At 39.4% G+C, this 25,738-nt stretch overlaps 2 protein-coding genes across 3 annotated transcripts; both read left to right on the top strand.

Moving 5' to 3' along the window:
- Positions 1 to 332: 332 nt before the first annotated feature.
- Positions 333 to 6,384, top strand: LOC111587085 (crystallin J1B-like). Of its 2 annotated transcripts, none has more exons than XM_023296903.3 (10): positions 333 to 408; positions 972 to 1,038; positions 1,813 to 1,992; positions 2,587 to 2,685; positions 3,571 to 3,663; positions 3,749 to 3,905; positions 3,998 to 4,113; positions 4,819 to 4,896; positions 5,274 to 5,413; positions 6,024 to 6,384. In XM_023296903.3, exons 2-10 carry the CDS (start codon positions 972 to 974, stop codon positions 6,123 to 6,125), a joined length of 1,032 nt encoding a protein of 343 aa, XP_023152671.1. In that variant the 5' UTR covers positions 333 to 408; the 3' UTR covers positions 6,126 to 6,384. The 2 variants fall into 2 exon arrangements, with proteins under 2 accessions (XP_023152671.1, XP_023152672.1); XM_023296904.3 differs by having other exon boundaries at positions 340 to 408; positions 969 to 1,038.
- A 2,041-nt stretch (positions 6,385 to 8,425) lies between these two features.
- Positions 8,426 to 18,516, top strand: sh3glb1a (SH3-domain GRB2-like endophilin B1a). Its single transcript, XM_023296887.3, has 9 exons — positions 8,426 to 8,613; positions 9,108 to 9,249; positions 10,024 to 10,152; positions 10,739 to 10,872; positions 11,416 to 11,508; positions 14,626 to 14,715; positions 14,857 to 14,957; positions 15,663 to 15,897; positions 17,307 to 18,516. Exons 1-9 carry the CDS (start codon positions 8,551 to 8,553, stop codon positions 17,412 to 17,414), a joined length of 1,095 nt encoding a protein of 364 aa, XP_023152655.1. The 5' UTR covers positions 8,426 to 8,550; the 3' UTR covers positions 17,415 to 18,516.
- Positions 18,517 to 25,738: the final 7,222 nt, after the last annotated feature.

The raw sequence follows: 25,738 nt of genomic DNA, 5'->3' as shown, positions 1-25,738 counted from the left end.
TCCATGATGACAGGGTGGACTGTACTATAATTAAGTCTCCAGCCATTCATGCACCCCTCTGGATTAAACTTAGGCAATGTTAGACTTTCATTTAACTCCATCAGGAGGATAACATTTCCATTTGTCCAATATTTTGGTTTATGACCAAAAAACTCCAAACTAATGACATTCCCAAGAGCCTCAGCTGGACTAATCTCCTTTCTGTATGTTACTGATACTTTTTTGATTGCTATGCATTGTCAGTCCAGGCCAGTTTTGGCCTTCAGTGCACTGCAAGATGTTTTTTTCTTTGTTTGCGACTGGTGTGTGCTTATCTTTGGGATTATTGACCCTCCCCTTTTCAGAAAACTGACACTGAGACAGCAACACTTCAACTGGTATGCTGAAAGGTGAAGATCAGGCTGTAAGGTGAGGATGAACAAGCTTATATTTGTTATTAAAGTAATATATAACTTCTTTATCATACATTTAATAGTTCTAGGAACTTCTGAGTTATTAATTGATGAGATATGCACATTCATATTGAAGCAAATTATGAAATAATACAACTAAATCACGAAGAATTTGCTGCTTAAAGTCATGAATAAATAGGAACAACTCTAATCTTTTAACCAGATGTTAAACAATGAAATGCAAAATACTGTGGTGTATTAGTTAACATGGCAACCTCTTTTTTTCAGTCAAAATAAATGGTGGGAAACTATATGAGGAGAAGCTTCATTCCACCAAAAGAAACAATATAAGTCCATGCATTTAGATATCCTATATGTTGCATTCATCATTGCAAACATTGAAGTCACTGGCTACATTAGAACATTTCTAACCACAATGTTGAGCTACATTTCTGTTTCTTTAATGAAAATGACAGATCTTCATTCAGGCAGGCTTTTCAAAGCTTCTGCTTGAATATAACATGGAAACCTCTCCACATTTTCTCTTTTATGCTCTATGTTTGTCTATAATGAAAGCAGATGGCCTTGAGTGTGGCAGACAGAGCCATTGGGGCCATTATCGGGGCAGCAGTGGCAGATGCAGCAGGTAAGATAAAGTGTGTGAGATGCAGATACCGGCGCTGAGTTAATTAGCAGCAGAGTTTTTCATGTGGCAAACCACATCTTCTTCCGTCGGTTCCCGTGTCCTCATAATTCATAGGCCCTTTTAGCTCATTTGGATGCTCTCATGGGAGTTCTACTCTTTCACATTGTAGTCATGGTTATTTTTCATACTGCAAATGCGATACATATGTTTACACATGACTTTTTTCACTTTCTACTACTTACAATTAAATACATTTCATAGATTGCTGCGCTTGTTACACAATGTGACATGTTCAAACTGTGTTTCATTACGTTGCGTAGAAACATTAGCAGTAGAATTATCCATAGGCAGCATCTGCAGATGGTGATAAAGCACATGGGTGGTGCCTTCATTTCTGTAACTCATGCTGATTTCACACATAATGTTATGAAAGCCGAGTTTCTGCAACAGCTGCACTGATAAATGAGCACTAACCAAGAAGCACATTTATTTTTACAACCACATCTAATTCTTAACACCGTATAATGATGCATATAAGGAGAGTAATTTCTAATGTCACTGCTTCTACGTGTAATTCATGTTTAGATTCAGGATTCTCTTATTCCATATAACACATTTTCCTCCCCTTCTATCGTTTTTATTGTTGACAGACTGAATATGCTGTATGTAAAAAGCATTAGATAAAGCAAAAGAAAAATATTGTGTGTGTGTGTGTGTGTGTGTGTGTGTGTGTGTGTGTGTGTGTGTGTGTGTGTGTGTTCCCCACACATACAGCCCAGCCCATGCACTGGATCTATAGCCCAGACCGGCTGAAAGAAGTCCTCTCTGATCTGGAGCCCTGTCCGGAGTTTCGGCCTCAGTCAGCAAATCCTTTCTACCGCAGGACAACAGGCGAGCAGACCTGCTATGGAGACCAGGCGTACGTCCTGCTGGAGTCACTGAGTCAGTGTGGAGGTACTCAGATCCACCCAGACGGGCAGCAACTATGTGTCATATGCAAACATGATATTTTCAGAGCCTGAGAATAAAGCTCTATATAAAACCGTGTTACTGAAACTATTCGCATAATTCCTACATTGAAAGGAGCAAAGACTTCTAAAAGACTTACCCTTACATGTAGTGTCTATATGATAAATATGAAGCAACATATGCACAAAACCCATGTAACAGATTTCTTTGTATGGATTAAATTGTATTATGTGTTGAACAGTGGTATTTAAGGTTTGTGTGCTATATTTTTTTTTACCTTTGAAAGTTCAAAACTACTTTTTTCCTCTGCTAAGGCTTTACCAACCAAAGATTAATGGCTTCCTATTTAATGAGTGTGATGTTAATTTACTCATCTAATTCTTAACAAAGAAGTAAATAAGTGTATTTCTCCCACCTATTACTTATTTTGTGACACAAACCACCTTTAAGAGATTTGTGTGTAAAAGATAAATAGTACAACAAACCTTTTAAACAGAAGTACCATCTTTCGCTTCAAAATATGGCAGTAACAGAAATGTAAACAGTTTTCTAATGATGCATGGTGTCGTATTTTTACAGATGTGGATTTGGAAGACTTGACCAAGCGCATCTACAAGTTCTTTGGTCCGGGAACGGTGTACGATCTGCCTCTCAATGATCCTTACAGAAAGAAAGGAGGTACTGTACCTGTCCAGCTGTTACATAACCATCAGTTTCAATAAACTACATGTTAATATAGTGATTTCAATATTTGTTAATCAGCAGCTTAACAGGTCTAAAAGGATGTGAGTGCTTCTGTTACTGTCTGATAACAGCGTGTGAATGTTTTTTCTCTACCTGCTGATGGGGAATTCCCTCTCCATGAAAATGTTCCATACAGTCAGACTTCCCTGTTCCTGGTTGGTGTCCAGCACTTTGAATATTTGCTGCTTTTTTACTGTCAGGATGTCATATAAATGCAGTGCTACAGTAAATCACCATAACACCACAGGGCACCTCTGGGTACAGTAAAGTGCAGATGGCTTTATGGGTTGGAATAACACAAGAAGAGCTGCGTCATCGTGGGCAGTGATAGCCATCATGACTGAACAGACAAAGAAAAGAGCTCCACCTACAGAGAGTTCAACTGCTACACTACCATTCAAAAGTTTGGGGTCACTTAGGAATGTCCTTATTTTTGAAAGAAAAGCATTTTTTTTAAATGAAAACATTAAATTAATTAGTTAATATGGTAAATGACTATTCCAGATGGAAACAGCTGATTTTTAATGGAATATCTCCATAGAGGTACAGAGGAACATTTCCAGCAACCATCACTCCTGTGTTCTAATGCTACATTGTGTTAGCTAATGGTGTTGAAAGTCTAATTGATGTTTAGAAAACCCTTGTGCAATTATGTTAGCACATGAATAAAAGTGTGAGTTTTCATGGAAAACATGAAATTGTCTGGGTGACCCCAACCTTTTGAACAGTAGTGTACAAGAGAAAGTCCAATAAGATGTTTTTCTAGTCTTCTCTTTCTTTATATTCCCCTAAAAAACTGCTGTTTGTTGTATTTGTTAGGTCCCAAGGTCATTCTCCCCATAGACGGACCGTGGAGGAATGGGAGCCTGAAGGCTTTCTTCAGAAATGTCGATGCTGGCAAAGAGGAAACGGGTAAAAATCACAGACCACAAGTGCACAAAGACCCCTCTAGGCCTATGATTTCCAGCTTGTAATCATTGTGTGTGTGTTTTATGAGGCTGTGACGTGGACTGTCAGATGGATGGTGTCACTAAGTTAGCTCCGGTGGTGGCCATGTTCGCTGGGAAGCCGGAGATGCTGGAGAAAGTGGAGAAAGCCATGCGGGTGACCCAGAATAATGACATGTGTGTGGCTATGACACTGGCTGCAGCGAGGTGAGGGACCGTTTTTGTATAACAGATATCATCACAGAAATAGATATCCTGAACCTCTGTGTGTCTGACTTTGTATGTACTTGTTGAATAAGGTTTTTGGAGCATTTTATTCTGAATGGTCCAGACCCCAATGCTCTGAACACAGTTCTGGCGCAGCTGAATGACCCCAAGAGACAGAACCCTCAGGAGCTGGACAGGGCTGTTACTGGTAAGGCTCTGGTGGTTTATTCATTTAGAAATTTAAAGAAACAGTTGTGGGAAATATGCTAATTCACTTCCCTGCTCAGTGTTACATAAGAAAATGAATACCACTCTAACATGTGTCTGTTAAAAGTGCAGTTTCTTGTTTTTAATATTTCTGGGGCATTATTTGGTAGAATGGAGGAGCCATAGACACAAAACAATGCAAGAAAAAGGAGAATAACATGCAACAACATCCTTGCAATCAAGTACTGGATGTTGCTGTTATATGGAATGAGCCTTAAAACATCAGGATACCTTTCAAATTTACTCTGTGCGAGCTAACAAGATATGTTATGCGAAAGCTACTGCTCCTGTACACTGGATTTTAATATGCCTTCCATCAGGGTTTATGCAGAAACTGCTGTCCCTCTTGTTGGTTTACTTTGCTGGGTAAAGCAGAAACTATTGTAATTTGCTTTCTAGTTTCCTCTTATCCTTCCTGACATGTGGTCAAAAGAAACAAAACACTGCATGCAGGATATGACCTTCCTTAAACAACATATACATTTGTCCCTCAAAATCAAACATTTATGTTAAAATACAGGCATAAAAATGCATAATATGACTCTAGCAGTGTGTAGTCAGAGCCAACATGCTTTTTTGTAGTGTTTGAACAGTGTTTGAACAATAAACAATATGTTTTATCTCTTTTCCTGTCCCTCTGCTAAAGCACATATCCACCAGGTGAAGGACAACTTAGCCAAGGCATCCCAACAGCTCATACCTGCTGTGTTCACAAACACATGAGGTAAGCCAGTAGGTAGCAGCAGGACTCAGGTCTGTTGACTTGGCATTGCCTCCGTATCCGTTAGTGGGTCCTCCTGCCTTTGATCTCCTGATTAATGGTTTCCCTCCTCCTTCCTTTTCATTTCCCCCTTCCCGCTGAGCCGACTGTCTCAGGTCTTACAGGGGTAAAAGGTTGAGATCCTTAATGTACATGTAAAGACTTTTGCTTGTCATACACGTTCAAGTCCTTCCTAAAATATGAAGTTATCCAGTCCAAGCTAATTATGGAGTTTTAAGGGGCAGTAATAAAATAACATAACATTGTATCTCTTAGCAGCATAAGAACAGACTGGATTTTATTTACATTGCTGTCTTGCTGAACCTGGATTTTGTGTCCAGCTTTGCCCGGTGCGTTCCAGGGAGCGCTTCATGGAGTCCTGACACTCAACCAGCTGGATGAAGCAGTCAGGGACACCATGCGCTGCGGGGGATGCACCGCCAGCCGATCCTCCTTCATAGGAGCCTGCTTTGGAGCTCAGGTACTGCAGGAATGGAAAACCACAAATACAAATCAATTAGAGTACGAAAGAGATTTACATTCTAGTGTTTTTATGGATCATTCGTGCAAAAAAAGACTCTAAAGTGTTCTGATTTTGCTTTGCTATAATGCAAATCATATGCTTAAGGTATAGGTAACATTTATGGTTACCGTAAACTAGCTATAATCTGTGTCTAGAACACAAAATATTTAAAGATAAAATGATCAGTCAAAAGTAAGAAGACATTAACTTTGCATCATACATACACAATAGTCCACCGCTGGGTTGTTTTCCAGGCGCTGATGCACTAATACTAATACTTGCACACTTCTATCACCCATTGTCACAGCTAATGCAGTCATAACATGCAGCACTAATAGGAAAAAATGCATTGTACCAGTTCACTGTTGTCAAACTGAAGTCCAGAGTGTGAACAAACTTGCTGTAGAACTTGACCTTAACTGTCCCTCCTGCACCTGAAAATATATCTTGAAGCATATTGTTGCCTATATTTGTGGAACTCCTTTAAAGACTTTGACAGTGTGTTCAGATATTTTGGGAGCTTTGTGCTTTCTTGATGCGTTCAGCTGTCATCTTGATGTTTTTTCAGACCGGTCTCCAGGGAATCCCAGAGTCGTGGAGGAAGAGGACGCTCAGATACCCTCTGCTGTTGGAGCTCGCTGAGAATGTGGTCAAAAAAAGCCAGCAGTAGTTGATCATCTTTAATTTTACCCTGAATATGACTTATTCATCCCCAATCAAGTATTTATAGAGTGTGGAGAACTGCATTTCATTGTTAATTTTAAAGACTTTCTCAAGTTACAGATGTTCTTTGACACAGCGATCCATGACAGTCGCATTCTAAAGTCTTGTGCTGAATGAAACTTGAATCCTTTTGCTCTGTCAAACCTGCATTATGTAAGAAAGTGAAGGTCTGTGCAACACATTCTCAAATAAAAACTTTCATGTTCTATCGTCTTTGCTGCAATCTCACGAAACTTCGATGATGAGAAAGTCATTTTGTTGTTGGCGGGTTTCAGCAGGTTTCAGTCTTCTTATTCCTGTGAGAACTTTCTGTTATTGTGAAGTGAAAGAGCAGATACTCACAGATTTACTACTGGAACAACCAGAGACTTGCAACTTATTCCTCCCTCAAAGGAGCTGTTCTGCCTTTCGAAAAGTGCTGACTGTCATATTTGCATGTTTAAAGCACCCGCCCCAACAGTTCTGAAAGTTAGCCAAGCATAAGGCATTGCCAAAGTCTTAATATCTTTGACGTGGTGTGGTTATTAAAAAATGCAGTGTGTAGGCTACTGTTGCTTTCATGGCTTATATGAACGTGTTGACAAATGATAAATAGGCAGTACTTCTAAGGTGAACACAGTAAATCAATATCTTAGTGGAAATTGGTATTACTTGTTATCTTTGCAGTAAAAAGGGGACAACATGTAATCAAAAAACCCACAATTTCAGTTGTGTATCACACAGGAACAGATATTTGGATGAAGAAATCTTGGAACTATCCTTTAGGTGAGTGGAAAGGTTGTGTTTGACGTTGTGTTGGAGGCCGACAGAGGGGAAGTCATTTGATTTCTCTCTCTGCCTGACTTCCTCCCACACAGCAGGTAGCAAGCTCAGTTTGGCATAATTACATCCAGACCCGAAGAGTGTTTTTGTTTTCCCAAAATCTAAAAAATACTACATCCTCAAGGCATTTTTTAAAACAGATGAGAGGGCTGCTAAAGGCATGGTGTTGAGGATGGTGTACACACAGTAATCAAGGAAAAGTGTTTGAGTGTCGGGTGATTGAGCAGTTGACCTACAAGGACGTAAAGAATCTCTCCCTGTTCCCCTCAGCAGCGTTACTTGCAGTTCACACTAATTTCACTGTGATTACATACAAAGTCTGGAGTCCAACATGGCTGCAGCAAATAAAACAAGGACTGGGAACACATTAGACACCCCTCACCTATCCAATCCCTCACCCTCCTCTTCCTGCTGCTCCACATAAGAAATAGATATTAAAAATAAAAACTTTGCCATGTGTTTGTGGTGGGTGGAAAAGGTCAGATTCAAGACGATAAACAACTCAGTCTGATTGGAGGTGTATCTGCAGTATACAGATGAAAAACTTAATTCTCATTCAAAGCAAGAGGCGACAACCAAAGTGTGTTAGATCAAGGGTTCAGTGCGGATGATAATAATAAATGCATAAAGACTGCAGACACTGCACAAATGGTGCCTTCAAGTGTGCTTTTAAATGCTATGTCATTTAGGATCTAAACGTACCTTTATAAAAGTAGCATGTATTCATAAAAGGTAAAATTGATAGTTTTATGGTTTACTTTTGTTTTCTAGCCTAGTGCCAAATGTTTTAGTGTGTGTGAAGCACGAAATTTTGAAGAAAAATGTTATCATACCATAGGCCTACACGCTACGTTTAAGTGTCTCAATAAAACAAGAAACTAAGTAATAATAATAAAACCAATAATCCCATTGGTTGTGATTTATTTGCAGGAGCATGTTGTACAAATACAAAAATCACAGCCGAATACAACAAACAACTGTCTCCGGCTACGGTGGTTGAATTTCTTAAGCGACTATTTCAGAAATGTAAATGTTCATTCCTATTTTTTCCTTCTTCGTTCGCTTTATTATGATTCTGATATTTCCGGGTGACCTGAATGCAACAAAAGATTAGTTGAAGCAAAGACAAACACACGAAGCAAGAGATAAATCTTCTACTAACTACCGTGTTCGCTTTTACATGTCGTACACAGGGTAGTGTTTCCTGTTCTAATGGATTAAATTGCGTTTAAGCACTTATATTTGTTTTACATTTTTAGTGCGTCTTGCATGGCAAAGCAATACAAGAAGTTTCTTGCATTAACATAATTTTCAGTGCCGTCTTTCCAGTTAGTGTCGCATGTAACATTGCGCAGGCGCAGTATCATCTTGTGGCTGTCACGATAGGGTGGAGACAGGAATTATCTTGTCAGTACATCATCTTTGCCTGGATCAACAGCTGGGTGGAACTCTGACAAAAAGTTGCCTCAATGACATTTTCCGTAGGGATGGACATTTGAGTGTGAGGCTAGCTAGTAGTTGTATTTAGTGTGTCTTTTCACCGCTGTGCCATGGACTTTAATGTTAAGCGGTTAGCCGCAGACGCCGGTACTTTCCTGAGCCGTGCGGTACAAGTAAGTTCAACCGTGTGGTTCGTGGACGTCGTTGCTAACTACCGTTAGCTGCTAGCTAGCGTAACGCTACCAGTAAAGTAGCAATAGCTCGCTCGCTAAACAGCTAACGTTACCGTGGCTGTTATTGTGTAGCTAAGTAGCCCATTATCACCTGATAGTAAGACCCATATTCTAACAAGTTAGCTGGTTTTTACACTATAAGGTGAATTTAACCAACACCAAGGATACTTCGGTATTAATACAACCAAAAATATTGTAGTTAGTCAACTTATCCATCAATGCAGGCCTCTGGAACGATTTGATCGAAGCATCAACCGCAGCTGGGCAGACAGCGGTAGCGTTTATTTTGCAGGCTAGTCCGCCCAGCTTGCTAACATTGCTCTTTCCATCCAAGATGTCTTGTGTGACACCTCAGACCTGTGCTGTCAATAAACGTGTGTCACTTTCCAAGCAATAATTTATGGTCACACTATAAACGCATCTTCTTTTTGCAGTTTACAGAAGAGAAGCTTGGCCAGGCTGAGAAGACAGAGTTGGATGCTCATCTGGAGAATCTGTTGATCAGAGCTGAGAACACCAAGCAATGGACAGAGAGGATTATGAAGCAGACAGAAGTCTTATTACAGCCCAACCCAAGTAAGACCACACTTTTAACTTATTAATGAACTTGATAACCACAGTGCTGACACACTGCAGCACAGGGCAGTTACCATCCCTATGTTTCCCCTCGGTGGCAAGAAGTCACCAAACCTTGTACGTAGGTCTGTCAACTTCATGCCACTGACTTTTCTCGTCCCACAGCTCCATTATGACCTCGTATTTGAAACGATTTGAGCATTATTAGTCCAAGCATTTTTTGAAGTTGATTACTCGTGTTGCAGCCCTCTGACTCCAAAAATTCCTCAATCTAGGAGGTGTGTATGTTTGCCAGTAAGGGTCACACAAAACAATGCTAAACATCTGTGACGGGGTGTTTGACATACATCAGTAGGTAGGGTGTCTGTAAGCTCAGCTGTGCATCCTCTTCAGTTCACACCATGATGCCATATCGCTGTAGCACAACAGCAGCATAGACACAACAAACACAGACAGACCATCTGCTAGTTGCAGTCTTGTGTAACAGTCTTAGACATGGTAAACTGGATTTGTTCTACTCCTTCTGTGTTCACATAAAACATAGCACTATGATTGTCAACATTCTTTCACATGACAAAGTAACATGAAACAAATCAGTTTCAGCTGAAAAATTCTTAACTCTTTCTTGTCATGGTTGTCATAATGAATGCTTCTGTTTAAGTTTGCAAATTTAAGTCAGGCACTTTGGAGGTTTCTTGGACCGGCAGTCCTGCCGTCACTCCCTCACTGTAGTCTTATGACTTTGTAATTGAGTTTTCTTGTTGTAATCTGCAGATGTCCGGCTAGAAGAATTTGTGTACGAGAAACTGGAGAAAAAAGCTCCCACACGAATGAACAACCATGAGTTGCTGGGCCAGTCCATGATTGACTCAGGAAATGAATTTGGCCCTGGAACTGCATATGGTGAGTGCTTCACTGAAATGCCTGACACATTGGTAACACCAGCTGAAGCTGTTAAACTTGGCCTGTGACTCAGAACAGTTTTTCTTGGTGGAGTCTATTTTGTTGAATAAAATTTGAAAACTTTCACTTTTCAAAATCTGCAAGGGCATCTAAGAAATTAGTTGTTTGAACTCAGATTTTACAAAGTCACAGTAGCCCGTTGACAAACAACAATCCTCCCCTACATATTCCCCAGTTTATACAACAGACAAAAACACTGAAAGCCTCTTAGCCTCTAGTTATAAAGGGTTTGTTGTTGAGCTGAAATGGTTGCTTTGCATGCCAGTGTTCTGTCTCATAAAGGCTTGTAAAACCGAGTAAAGGCTTTTTTGAACCACACTCTGTCATGATTTGAGGACCATCCCCTGCCGGTTGTCTGTGTCGGCCATGTCATTCCTCAGTTGTGGCCATAGCTTATTAGTAACAGTTAGCGTGGCAGTCAACTGATCTGTGTCTTCAAGACACTGAAGTATGAGGCTTTGTGCAGTGCATAATCTTCGATGTTGTATTGGGAGTTGACTTTTGTATCTGCTGCTGACCATCACAGGAAATGCTCTGATTAAATGTGGTGAGACGGAGAAGCAGATTGGAGGGGCAGAGCGGGAGTTTATCCAAAGTTCTGCCATCAACTTCCTGACACCTTTCAGAAACTTTCTAGAAGGCGACTTCAAAACCATCCTGGTGAGTTTGGCTGCTGGCTGAGTCAGTTTCGCTTTTCACTGGACTTTCATCTGGAACTGATTCACAACACAAGTGCGTGCACAATGTAGATAAATATAGTATTGATGACTGTTCTCATTGTTTTGCAGTTGTTCAATTAGGTTAGAAATACTTTACCTACAAAAATTAAGGCTGGATCACTTTGGGAATAAGCATGGATTTCATAAGTCCAGAAAACTGTATGAAACCAAACAATGAAAAGCATTTTATACTGTTTTTAGTGTTCTGTGAAAAACCCTTGATGCTTTGAAGTTGTTCACAGTCAACACAGGTATCCTGAACAATAAGATCCTGAACAATAAGATCCTTCACGATAACCTCAAGTATCTCTTTTTGTACTTTTGGTGCAACATAAGACCTTTTAATTACACATTTCAGTCTGCTATAATCGACCTGATGAAAGCCAACACACACCACAAACCTCATCTGCATGAAAGCTGACATTATGTGTTGCTTCGAGCTGAGAATTGTATTTCTGAGTGTTCTGTTGTGACTTGTGTCCAGAAAGAGCGGAAGCTGCTGCAGGTCAAACGCCTGGATCTGGATGCAGCCAAAACCAGACTAAAGAAAGCCAGGATGGCTGATGCTAAAGCTGCGGTGAGCACACACAAAAACGCCTGAATCATTTTCAGTGCCATACCGTCATTTTTGCATGTGGATGTTTAGTGGTTTTTCTAATGCCGATTAATGACCTGCTTTACTAAATTCGCCTTTCGCTAAAATCATTAGCCAACTTCCTTAGGGTGTGTCCTACTGTCCCTGTGTCTGAATGACTGACACACTAAGTTACACAACAAGAGAATGACAATTTTATCTCTTATGACTTGCATACAGTCACATGAGCAATGATGGGAAGTTTAGACTTCCCCTTTTCCAGAGAGTTGTCTTAATTTTATCTGTTGCTTTGTGTTAGGGTTCTTCAGACATAATTTAGACTTTAACTCTTCATTGCACCATAGTTGGCAACAAAGACTGTCCTATTCTAACCATGTTTGAGCAGGATGCACTTTTCCTAGGCTACTTGGTGTGTCATAATGAGGATCATCATAGTTTTAAAAAATGAACAGAAAGTAGGGCCTTGAAGCCTTTTTTTAATGAGTAAAATACAATTTAAGCAAATAATTTTTGAAGTGTCTGATGTCTTCAAAATGTTCAAATATGAACTCAGGTTTTCTAGTCACTAATGTGAAATGGCTAGTTTCTCTTTATGCAAACATACATAGTATTTTATTTCAGTACTGCTCTTAAACAGTCTTACATATCTGACTTTTTTCTTGCTTCCCACACTCACAGCTCTTCCTTATATGTAGATTAGGATACACCAGTGTTTCCTCGCTCTCAGCTCCTTTAAGGATTGGAAAATCTGAAATGATGGCTCAGTGGGAACAATTTCCGGGTTGTGGGAGGAGGGAGGACGTGAGGAAATACAAGTTAGCATAATGAAAACTGCCCTGAATTCCAGTTAACAATGTCTGAAGATTAAATCTCTAATGACCTCATACTTGGCACATTCATTACGTAATCATTTAAAAAAAACAAAAAAAAAAAACCACTTAATCTCCTCCTCCTCCGGGCTGCATCAGGAGTAGAGCATGATGGGTGTGCTAGTAAGGAAATAGATTAGACATGTACTGAATATAGCATGTTTTGCCAAACCTGGACAGTTTGAGAGCTATTTGGCTGCAGCCCTCAGATCATCTAACATAATTTAGTTACTTTTAGGCACAATTTTCCACAACTACATGGAAAAAACAGTCACATCCAGACTCCATGAGCATAATTTTCAGCTCTCTGTACAAAATTATTATTTTGTTCCCCTTGGAATATTCTTTTTATATAGCTTTTCCAAATAGCACAGTATTGACATTCTGTTGTGTGTTTAATCTCTACAAACAGTTTTGTGTCCTGTCAACAACATTTGAGCAAACATGTCTCCTCGTGAGAAAGAAAGTGTCAGCGAAACACATGAACTGTAAACAGTAGTTTCTTCTGGTTAACACCGGCACCATGTCTTTAATCTGTGCTTGAATGGTGGTGTGATCTCGCACAAAGATGCACAGATGGCAGGAAATCTAAAGCGGTTTGGTAGCATAAAAGCTGTAGGATGAGAATTGTTTTATGTGCTGCATTGCCACGATCCTGCTACGTTGTGCTGATTGTGGTTTTTGTTGGAGCACACCTCTGCCTCGCTTTCACACAAACGCCGAGTGTAAGGATGTCTTGTGTTGGCTGTGGCTGTGCAGCAGCTGTAGCTCTAACTACTGTGTCACTGTTTTCAAAACGCAAAGCAGCAGATGTGAGCAGAGGAAGTGACAGAGGTGAGTGGAATGTTGGAGCCATCTTTGAATTGAACACAAAACACACACACACCAAACCCCTTGGTAGTGGCGTCAACAGCAGCTGTCTGTCTCTTTCTCCATCTCCATGATGTCCCTCGTGGAAAACCTTGAATCCTTGTAGACAAGTCCTTAAAGAATGAAGCGCTGCAACGGCTTCCCTTCCTGCACAACTCTCTGTCGGGTTCTAATGTAAGCTGTAGAGGGTACAGGACAGCCAGGCCATTGTCAGCATGTTTATTGGACTCTTATAGAAAGTCTCAACAAGCCATTATTCCAGCAGGTCTCATATTGAATCCACTGGCTCAGTATGAGGAAAAGGAAACATTTCCCGTAGGACAGAAACATATTCAAATGCTGTGTCCCTTTTCTTGTTATTCTTGTAAGTCTGGTGATCTCCGTCATTGTTTCTGACCACATCTGACTTTCCTGAACTTGTCTCATTGTGGCCATATCATGTTAAGCTCACAGATACAGACTGAACCCTTTTATTTTTCATGATGTGTAAGTATATATACTGCTCAAAAAAATTAAGGGAACACTTAATCATCACAGTATAACTTCTGGGATATTGATCTGTCCAGTTAGGAAGCATAAATGATTGTGAATGCCCCCCTCAGTAGGTAAATAATTCTGTTCACCACTGTCCAATCACTGATATACACTGCGTAATTTATTAAGAACAAAATGATGTGAGAATGAAGTCTTCCCTTAAAATTTTGGGAGTAGTACTTATATATACACACACTACTGTTCAAAAGCTTGGGGTCACCCAGGTAATTTCATGTGTTTGATGTTCAAATCATCAATGAGCCTTTCAACACCATTAACTAACACAATGTAGCATTAGAACACAGGAGTGATGGTTGCTGGAAATGTTCCTCTGTACCTCTATGGAGATATTCCATTAAAAATCAGCTGTTTCCAGCTAGAATAGTCATTTACCACATTAACAATGTCTACACTGTATTCCCAATTAATTTAATGTTATCTTCATTGAAAAAAATTGCTTTTAAAAATAAGGACATTTCTAAATGACCCTAAGTGTATATTTAAGCTAACTGATGGTATAGAGTCTGTTGACTTTCAATTGAACTTGATGATTTTCAGGCAAACCTGTTTCAAAATTGTAATGTGTGGATGGTTTTGTCTAAAACCAAAGAAGCTTCTGCCACAAATACTATCAGACACTAATAATGCAGCATTATTGTATCATCAAGCATGTGTTTCCTTTGGTCTGTGCCATGATTATCACCATATTTGTTATTTTTTAAAAACATATTGCTTGTTTAGATCATTTTATGCACGTTTTCCCACCTAGAGAAATGTATCTGTTGTGATTGTTCTCTAAAATAAATCTAATTAAATTCGTTCTCAGGCAGAGCAGGAGCTGAGGATGACCCAGAGTGAATTCGATCGGCAGGCAGAGATCACCCGACTTCTGCTAGAAGGCGTCAGCAGCACACACGTATGTAGCACAGCCCGACACAGTTCAACAAACATCATCACTGAGTATAATTACAGTGCTGCTGCTTCTTGGTAGTAAAGTTTATAATTATTTATGCTTAGCTGAGATGCCTTGATACCATTTCTCCTTGTGTGTTACTAGGCACACCATCTACGCTGCTTGAATGACTTTGTGGAGGCCCAAACTACCTACTATGCACAGTGTTACCAGTACATGGTGGATCTCCAGAAGCAGCTCGGCAGGTGAAATGCCATTCCAGCCTTTTGTCAAGAATAATGTCATACAACACAAGCTTGTCGTTTTTAGGGAGGTTACAAAACAGGTAATGTCACGTAGCTTTTCTGAAACACAAGATCCGCTAGAGCAGCTGTGGAGGAAGGAAAAAAAGGGCAGTATGCATCAGTATTTTCCAAAGAGAACCTACATGATGTTATCACTTTTAACATACTCAAACTGCAAGTAACATCAAGTCATTGCCATCCTTATCTGTTATTTTTTCATTTCCTTCTCAAATGGGTAACTTTCTCACTTTTAAAACCTCTTCCTTTAGACTAAAGTATTGGTGTTGAATGTTCTTGTCGCCTTTGTGTGATAAAATCAAAGATGAGCAAGTTCATGTAGGGTTAGAAAAAGTTTCCACTTTAAGGTGAGAAGGAAAATGACTAATATTGATCAAACTGAATTAGGTCATGGAGAAGTCAAGTAGAGGACTTAAAGTGAAAGATAACAGCAACATCTCCCAGTGAAAACAGCACTACTTCAACAACCTATCCACCCGATTCCATGAGACTGCATGAGTGCAACATGTGTTTGGAACATGACATTTATAGATTCTCCATGAGTGTCTGTGCATAAACCAAAGCACAAAATGACACAAATAGTTGGCTTCATTTTGCCACAGGAATCCACAAGTGTTGGTGCTCATCATCTCCTCTCCCTCCCATCAGTTTCCCCTCATCATTTACCAACAACAACCAGTCTTCAGTGTCCGGTGGTGCCAGCATCTCAGTTCCCACCTTACCGGTTTCTGCCTCCCTGCCCAGCGTGTCTGCAGGCCGCGGCAGCTCCACAGCGTCGGGAGGATTCAGTGAACTGCGCAGCTCCAACGGCAGCCGCAAAGCCCGAGTCCTTTACGACTACGATGCTGCCAGCAGCAGTGAGCTTTCTCTGCTGGCTGATGAGGTGAGCATGAAATATTCATTATTCCATTTCATTTTATGGCCGTTGAGAAAGATTATGAAGTACAGTGGTCCGTCGTCTATCGCGGGGGTTAGGTTCTAGACCCCCCCAAGATAGGCAAAAAACCGTGATGTAGCGACCTTATAGTTATTTTATTATTTATATATATTTTAAGGCTTTATAAACACTCCCCACACTCTTATAAACCTTTCCCACACTCTTAAAAACACTTCCTATGCTCTTAAACACTTTCTACACTATTAAACATAATTTTCTAATTTTCTGCAATAGTAAGCATCTTCCTCTGGTGCTTGGTTTCGGTGCCAGAAGCCGTAGAAGGCACAGAACGTTGGATCGATATCGTAGGGCTTGAAATAAATTCAATTTTTAACACAAATTTCACAAAAACACTATGCAAAGCAATCAGACGTTGATGTGAAATGGACAAGGTGAGATGCCAAACGCTGCTATAAACAGGAGACAGAGGAGACTGATGCTATGGTTGCTGAGCTAATCAGCACCTAGCGCTGTACTCTACACATTTTATTTTGATTTAATATTCTTTTAATATGTTTTAATTATTATTTTTTAGATTTCTTAAATATCATCTCCAATTCTTTAGGCTAGAAAATGCTTATTTTACCGCAAAAATAATTAAAACAATAAATATATAAAAATATATACCACAAAATCCCGCAATATAGCACACAATCCGCAATACAAAATCAGATATATACAATTTAAAATCCGCGATACAGTGATTCTGTGAACAGTGAACCACGATATGGCGAGGGACGGCTGTACAAATGTTCATACTGCATACTCACGTTTTTCATATTGGTTACCAGACTTTTTTTTTTATTTCTAATTGTTGTTTCCATTTATACCAGTTCATTTTCTACTTTTTTTTTAGTCTAAGAACTACCAAGATCAGGAAGCTGAGTCTAATTCCAAACAGATATTTGCTCTGCTTTCTGTGTGTCCTGTATAACCATATGATCCTCTCACCATGCGAGGACTGCAGCAGCTTCTTTACAGTAGCATCTGCTCAGCGGAACATAAGCCACTCCCTTTCCTGGAAAAGATCTGAACTGTCCATTACAAGCTTGTGGTTGATTAGCAATGAACCAGCATGACATCACTTGCTAACTAGAAATGTTCCAGTCTGCTGTTGTATTTTGTGAGCTGTTTGATCCCACACTGCTTCTGATAATAACAGGATCTATAACCAGAATAAACCACAAGTGGAAAACACAGTCTATAGGGCTGATTAGTGCTGTGTAAAGCACTGGCTATGTCGGGTGTTTATCTTGAAAACCAAATGGAATGCTGAGATGAGATGATACAGAGCACTTTTTGAATGAAAAATGAGCCTTGATAATGACTGTATCCATCATGTGTGCTCCCTCCAGGTGATCATGGTCAGCAGCGTCCCAGGAATGGATTCAGACTGGCTGATGGGTGAGCGAGGAAACCAGAAGGGCAAAGTGCCAATCACCTACCTGGAGCTGCTCAACTGAAACCCACCAACTCCCTCCTCTCTCCAGCCCTCTGTAACCAGCTGTGATCTCATATTTATATCGTGTTGCAGGGACAGGCCTCACTTCCATTCAGTCATTTTAGAATGAGCTTTTGCTTGTAAGGAAAGACGGAGTCTCACTTGTAGCAGACTAGTGCCGGAATGAATAAATGCGAGTGAAGGGAAAGCAAATGGACCCATTCCCTCTTTCTTTTTGCAGTACATTTCCTAAACCTGCTTCCATGCCTTTGTGTTTGATACCATGCAACCTGAAATATGTGCAAGAACATCTCCCAAACTGTAACTTTAAAAAAAAAAACTTTGTTTACAATATGTTTCTCAGATGGCAACCTAAATGCTTTTGATGTGAGTTTTTTTTCCTCCTTCCTCACTGCTAATGCAAATATCTGCAAGTGGTGGCACATTTTTCAAAGTACACTTCAGTTTGAAGTGGAGAGTAATGCTGAGTATTTTTAAGTCTTATTTTATAATTGATAATCTTATGAAAAACATGAGTCCTTTTTAACAGCACCATATTGTATGTGTTGTTGGCCAGCTAAGCCGTAAGACTAGGCAGAATAAGAGTTGTAGCTCGCTGATAAACGAGCAGTTCTCCAAACACCGTGTGGCCTGTTTATCACAGTGAATCTGCCTTTTAAAAAATGCCTTTTTTAAAGCTACACCAGCAGTATTGAGACTGTCAGTTCAGCCTCCTCTCTAAGTGTTTAACCCTAATATTCCCATAATTGGAAACCAGCTTTTCCACATTTCAGCTCAACCAGAAAACAGCAACTTTCTCTGATTAAATTATTAAATTGTGTATTCTTCAGAAATACATGTGAAATTTGTGATATGTTTATTTGTCTGATTTTAGTCGACTTGGTGTTCAAGACATTTACTTTTTTTTTTTTTTTTTTTTAGATCGTACTAACATGCTTCAGCAGTTACCCCAAAACCTGCATTTCAACCCCACATCCATATATTGTCTAAATATTTTGTTACTTTCTGGGAGATTTAAGTATATTATTACACATCTGCTTTTTGTTGTGTGTGTACCTGATGAGATGGCATACAGTTGTAAAATAAATATACAATATAATGCATTGAAATGATGTTTTTACATTTTGTGCATGTAAAGTCTGCTGTTCACTGATGGGACCACTAGAGGGCAGAACAGGCAACATGATCCATCAAGCTGTATTGTGAAACGTTTGACTGTGTGCAGAAATGTCAGATTGAGACATTAAGTGCATGACCAGCTTTTGTGAGCTGCACCAACTTCCTGTTCAGAGCTACCTTTTTGTTGGCAAATGCTGTATGTTACAGAAATACATTTAAAAAAACAACAACAACATGCAAAATAGATTTAACAGACAATGATGAACTAAAAAGTAAAGAAAATGCTCATTTTCCAGGAGATGGTTCACCTTTAGTAATGAATGTATCAACATTGTTTTGCTTTTTGACCTCACAGTAATGCACAATTGTACTGTCGATCTACACCAACAAACTCAGTCGTCGTTACTTTAAATGTTTTCCTTGTGTCATTTGAACAGATTAACAGAGGTCATGAGGCAAATACACAGAATGAGAAAGAGTGGACTGTAAAGTAAGTAACAGAGACACCGACATAGTGATTCAAATTGTGCCCACTATGCTTAAAGACCTAAACAATCTACAGCAAATTTGATATATAGATGTGTAACAATGCTGCATATTTTTATTGTGACTTTCAGTTGACTTCACATAAATACATGCTTCAAATCCAAAGTGTAGTTTCCCTCCATGCTGGTGTTATTTTGGGCTCTCCTGACCCATTCCCCAGTGACTTCCTGCACTCCCAGTGGAGCTTCATGCTGCAGCTGTGGACCAGAAGCAAACAAATCCCCAGATAATAAGTCAGAACAGTGACCCAGTTTGATGGAATGTCTTCATTTAAAGAAGATTTAAAGAAGACCTGCTGGACTGGATAGAGAAATGCACACGGTATTAGCTTTATTTTGGCTTTACCTGAATGTCAAGAGCGCTCCTTGTGATCTCAAGAGCTTTATAAAATTAAACCGACAGTACAATTTAATATTTTTTTTAAAACTTATTTATTATCAGTAGCAGCCACTTTTAGCCCCTTAATTGAAAATGAAGCTGTAATATGCAAGTCTAATCCAATACAGTCGAAGACAGTGAATACGAAGCAGGTTTGTCATAGTCAGGTTTCCTTTGTGTATGACTGTAAACTATAAAACCTTGTCAGTGTTCTTTGTTCACTCTCTGGTATTCTTCTTCACACTGTGAATTTTAAAAGGGGGCCTTTAACGTGTCATGTCACGCTTCTGTGCAAAATTGCCCCATTGTGCTGCATTGTTTACTCAAAATACCAGGTTGTTATAATAGTGAGATATGAGGAATATAAAAATATATTATGGTGTTCAATGTTGCGAGAGAGGAATCTTTTAATCATGTAAGTTAGTATAGTTTTTTTGTTCTCCATGCAGCTGCTTGTTTCTGACATGACATCTGCACATTAAAGCTGTCAAACTTCATACATTTAAACATGGCATTAAAATAGTGCATTTAGGTCTGGCAATGGCCTTTAATGAAGGATGCGTGGAAATGATTTTTTGTTTGTTTTTAATTGAGGGGGTGGGGTTTTTTCCAATGATATGTAAAGTATGTATGAGTATATACTACGCCTCTTATGAAACGTCTTCCTGTTGCGTTGATATTAATCAGTTTTTAAAAATTTCCTCTACTGTCAGGACCTCTGGCAGAGTCACCCTGCACCACGTTGAGTTCAACCTCACTTTTTTCTCTTGGCAGCTAATTTACTTACACTTGTAAAGACCATGCATGCCATGGCAGTCTTGAGTTTCCTATAACTCTTAATTTTCTGTGATGGAATGATTAAAACATGTGCAAAAAGTCATGCATTTAGGTTCTGTCATATATTTATTACTGGTCTTATGGAAATATGACAAAATCTGCTGACAGAAGCTGCATTTACTGATTCAGTTCAGTTCGTTCCCCATCAAGACTTAAAGGTCCCAAATAGAAAAAAATATTTTTCTTGCAGTAAACATAAAAGCTGTTTATATGTAAAGATTTTTATATCTGCCATTTCTCAAGTCCCTCTACAACTACTTACCCTCTCATCTCCACAAGCCAGTAAGACTTCGACCCAGCACCTAACTAACCAATAGTCATCCAGCTGTGGCTGTCAATCCTGAAGGGGGCGGGACAATAGGAGCTGGCTGACTTTCCTTTAACATCACAGCTAAAACAAGCAATTATCCAGTCATGGTAAAAATTAGGGCTGCACAGTGGTGTAGTGGTTAGCACTTTCGCCTTGCAGCGAGAAGATCCCTGGTTCGCGTCCCGGCTTTCCCGGGATCTTTCTGCATGGAGTTTGCATGTTCTCCCTGTGCATGCGTGGGTTTTCTCCGGGTTCTCCGGCTTCCTCCCACAGTCCAAAAATATGCTGAGGTTAATTGATCATTCTAAATTGCCCGTAGGTGTGAATGTGAGAGTGATTGTTTGTCTCTGTATGTAGACCTGTGACAGACTGGTGACCTGTCTAGGGTGTCCCCTGCCTTCGCCTGAGTCAGCTGGGATAGGCTCCTCCTGTACCTGCATGGCTTCCTTTCATGGTATTTGTAACATACCGCTCAACGGATTTGCAGATTTAACATGTTCCTTCTGCTGAGTCCACCTTTAAGCTCTTCAGTTAGTCCAGAACAAAGGTCTTGCTGTGCCTGTCATAAGAGCAGGAAGGGTTAAGAGGAAGTGGAGTTTTGCAAACTGCCGTTTGACTGACAAGCTGCCTGTGCATCACATTACATGTTACATGTTTTCATTTCAAAGCACGCAACTGCTTACCCTTGACCTCAGTAGTCTGTGATACCTTTTACCCAGAGAGTTTTTTTGAGCGTAATATTTTATAAAATGGCCTAAAGAGTTTAGTAGAAAATCTCCATGTGCATTAGAGTTTGGTTCCTTCAGTGGACACTAAAGCATCACCACTGAGCTGACCTAGACGCTGAACAGAGGTGAGGGTTGTGCAGCATTCTGTGTTCCCAAACTGGCACTTTTTCATATCTTTTACACATTTATCCCTCTAAAAACCACCACACCCAGTTTGATAAAGTCACCCTTTACCAGTTGATTATGACGCAGATAATGAGATGAGTGATAGCATGCCTGAGAAAAACCACTTCCTCTTCTTTCATTCCTTATTTTCTGTCAAATGAAAACTCTTATTTAAATGTGCGGCTTCACCAACGTACCTTCAGCCTTCTTAAACAAAGCTTTTCCTTCACTTCAGCCTTTTTGCTTTTTCATCAGGATTTGTTGGGAATTTGTCCATGTATAATTTTACAAGGTCTTAATTTTAGTAAATAGTCAGGGAATTTGTAGTAGTGTATAATAATACAGGCTTCTCACCTTAACATTTAAGTCACCCAAGTAAATATGTATTATTTAGAATATTGTAGCATTTTTTACTTTAAATATTTTTGTGGGTAGTAAGTTTTCATCATAAATATTTTTGTACAGACCATATTATTTAAAATTGTTGATCTTTTTCACTACTGTAAAGCACTTTGGCTGTATATTCACCTCACTGCTACGCTAAATGCAGATAAAGACATTTCTAAAAATAGACTGAAAAAAGAACTTCAGATCAGACACCCTATCCTCCAACAGGTTTGTAAAATAACAAACCTGTTGGAGGATAGGGTGTTTGTTTAGATGCAAAATGATGCAGCAAGATGGTACTGTAGCCTTGTTCACAATGGTTTGTTAGAGACATTTCTTCACTTAAGATGCTGTGTATTTTTGGTTCTTTTTTTTAATTATTTTTGTCACACCAACTGCTAGTAAGTCCAGTCAGCAAGTTCTATCACTGACTAATAGACTTGAGGTAAATTCTGCTGACCTTCTTGAGCAAAGTTTTTACTCGATCAGTGAAATATCTCAGCTTCTACTAGAAGGATTGGAGTAAAAATGAGTACAAATAACCAAAATGAAATACAGAATGTAATATTTTATGGAATTATATCCATACTTGTTAACATAGGGAGATAAGAAATTGTTCTAACACACGACATCTCTACAACAAATTGAATGTCATTTGTCAACCAAGTATGACTACACTGGAAACGATAACTGGCAGATAAGGAGTGGAGTCATAGACCAGAAATCACACGTCAGTCACAAGTCACACATCTGTGATGCAAAGAGTGACGAGGTTGTTGATGCTGCTTGTCAAATGTTGACCCATTTTTCCTGAAGGCCTCAGTGAAGTTGGCGCTGATTGTTTTACTAAGCTGTCTGACATGATTTCTGATTGGACAAATAGTGGAGTTGTGGACATTCAAGTGCCTCGTTACGGCTCCAGCTAACATGGCAGCATCCAGCAAGCCAACACCTCATTCTGTTTTTTCTTTAGTCATTTTGTAATTTAAATAAAGCTACATTTTAAGGTGACCTTTTATAGTCACTGTCTGTGTACTGGTCACACTATCTAATCATTGTCCTTTAAAGCCACACCTGATTAAAGCGTGGATTAACTCAAAGGTTGAGCATTAGTCACCAGTTGAACAGCTTAAAAATGCTAAGTGCACAGTTTACTAAATGTAACCCTTTTATAACCAAAACAATAGAAATCTGATTTTTAAAGAACCCTGTTTACATGCAATATTTATGTTTTTGTTCAGTGTACATTCATGGTCTGTGGCTGATGAGTCTTGGTTAATTTGGTGGTGCCTTGACTTTTTCTGGGGCGCCAATATGATGTTGACATTTATCTTTGAGCAAAAATATTTTTGAATAAATAGCCATAAAATTTAGCCCAAGCATCCATGTCCACCGCAGGATACGTTGCTACAACCAACTGGCAGCTCTAAAAAGTTTCTTAGACCACTACTAACCGGTCAGTGACCAAATACCTGCTAAATGGCATTCCTATTCATTACTCTGCCAAGGAACGCGGCGGACTTTTGTGACGATCGGCGTATGTTTGTCCGTCTATTTGTCTGTCCATCTGTCTGTTAGCCTATCTGTTTGCAACATTAGTCAAAAACAGACTAACAGATTTCAATGAAATTTTCAGGGAAAATCAGAAATGATATAAGGAACACTTGATTAGATAATGATGCGGCTTATAGTCTGGATCCATGAATTTGTTAAAGATTTCTGTATCATTGCAAGATAGCAAAACAGCATCACTGTAACTATGCCTACAAGTGAATGCTACATCAGCTGCCTGCTTACGATCACGATTGTGATCCTGCTACAAATCGACCGCTGCAGACTTATCAGGACTTATTCGTCAGAAATCGTACAACGACTGAGCAGCCTCGGTGGAGTACTGCGCTCTCTGCATGCTTTTCTTGTTTAAAAATTATGTGTAGCACATGTTAGCATGCTAACATCCTACACTAAGATGGTTAATTGAGATCATATTAAGCGTCCCTTTGTTTTGCCATGCACTATATGTAATCAATGAACATTGCATCAAGGTTTGAAAAGTGAAGCCAACGGAGAAGTGCCTTAAACCCGCATTCTTTTCAGCGGCCAGCAGGGGACGACTCCTCTGGTTGCAAAAAGAGGTCTGGTTGAATAGAACTTTGTGAGAGAATGAGCCCATTTTTCACTTAATCTGTCTCCTCGGTGCACATTTTTATAACGGGTTTGTGATTCAAATTGCCAGTTTTAAGTCTTTATCAGTAGAGCATGATGCTCATATTGTAAATTATGGCTTCATTTAGAGAAAAATAGACAATAGAGCACAGTCTGTTTTACAGTGTGGCTACTTTGTGACTGAGAGGACATCAGATCCGCCTCTAGCTTGTTACATCCGGCTTCAAAAGATCAAGATGTCATCAATCAAATTCCACACTCGAGGCTTCATAATGGTCGTCCACAAACCAGTGAGTGGGGTCTAGATCGCTACGTCCACCTTTTATATACAGTGTGTGTTGTGTGTGATCATTTGCATTTAGAACAAACCACATGTCATTTATCCTGGCAAACTGTGCACGTCTACCAGAGAATGACTGAAAATTTTATGTACATACAGTATTTTTTCTGCGGACTGCACTCCACTCACGATAATGTACAATTTCTAATACCTCTTTGACTTGACAGATAAAATACTGTGTGTTATTTAATACAACTTCAGCGCAATCGGGGGCATATTTTCATTCACCAGTACCATATAATGCACGTAATCCTGACCACTTCTGGTGTTAATGTGTCCAGGTGTGTGCTATCTAGATCATGGCTCAGAACTACCACAATGCACAGCTGCTGTGATGTGAGAAAGCATGTCAGATGAATGTCATTTTTTACCACTGCCGTTCAAATTTCACTTCTCCAATCACATTTGTATTTATCTGTGACAAACTGTGACAACTACTTAAAAGGAGAATAAACACACAGACGTCATATTTTCTCTGAGCAACACTTGCTTGTGTTTGTGGTGTATATCTGGTAACAAGTCACCAGTATGACCCCATAACCACAGCTGGGCTCTTTTGCAAAAAAAAAAAAAAGTGAAAATCGGCTTCATTAAAGTTGCAGGTCTGCAGTGCAATATATGCCTGCTGCTAACTTGATTTCATATACTCTGTATGTGGTCTGAATATGCTTTTTAAAATCAATGTGGTGCATTTTTATCTCCAGAGTTAACATAGTGAGGCTGCCCTTTTATGTAAGTGACTTCTAACCTATTAAATAAAGCTGTCCTTTTACTTCTGACCCGATATAGCTGAGTAATCAAATAAAATTCCTCTTGGTCAACAATCTCTGACCAGTCCACTGTGGCTTCCTCAAATGATGATTTTTTTTAAATTTTTTTTTTTTTTTTGGACAACAACTTCCTTTCCCGGTGTCACCAGGCTCTTAAGCCATTTCGTCAAGCCACTATCAGCACTTTATCACTCCAAAGCCACTTCTTGCTTTCACAAAGACATCTTTATCTTAGATTTCATGCTGCTTATTTCCTGAGAGAAACTGAAAACTTCAATGTGCACCTCAGCATTTTCTAGTAGTTCAGTTTCACAGTCAGTTAAATGAGTGAAGGCTTGCAGGGTGAGCCATTCACACTTCTTATTAATAGCTTACTGACATTCACACCAAAAAACCTTCAAAACACGGGCGGCTATCTCTCATCAGCCGCTTGATTTCTCACTTTTTTAAAAAATCGATTTGCAGCTTTGAAGCAAGCACACTGGACTAGTGCTTTGATTCTGTAACATACCGACTGGCAACTTTATTTTGTGAAAGATATGTAAAAAATACTTTTGGAGGCTTTGGCAAGGCTTCACT

This window comes from Amphiprion ocellaris, chromosome 22 (genome assembly GCF_022539595.1).
Source record: "Amphiprion ocellaris isolate individual 3 ecotype Okinawa chromosome 22, ASM2253959v1, whole genome shotgun sequence".
NCBI lineage: Eukaryota > Metazoa > Chordata > Actinopteri > Pomacentridae > Amphiprion > Amphiprion ocellaris.
This window is presented reverse-complemented; position numbering and strand designations above follow the sequence as displayed.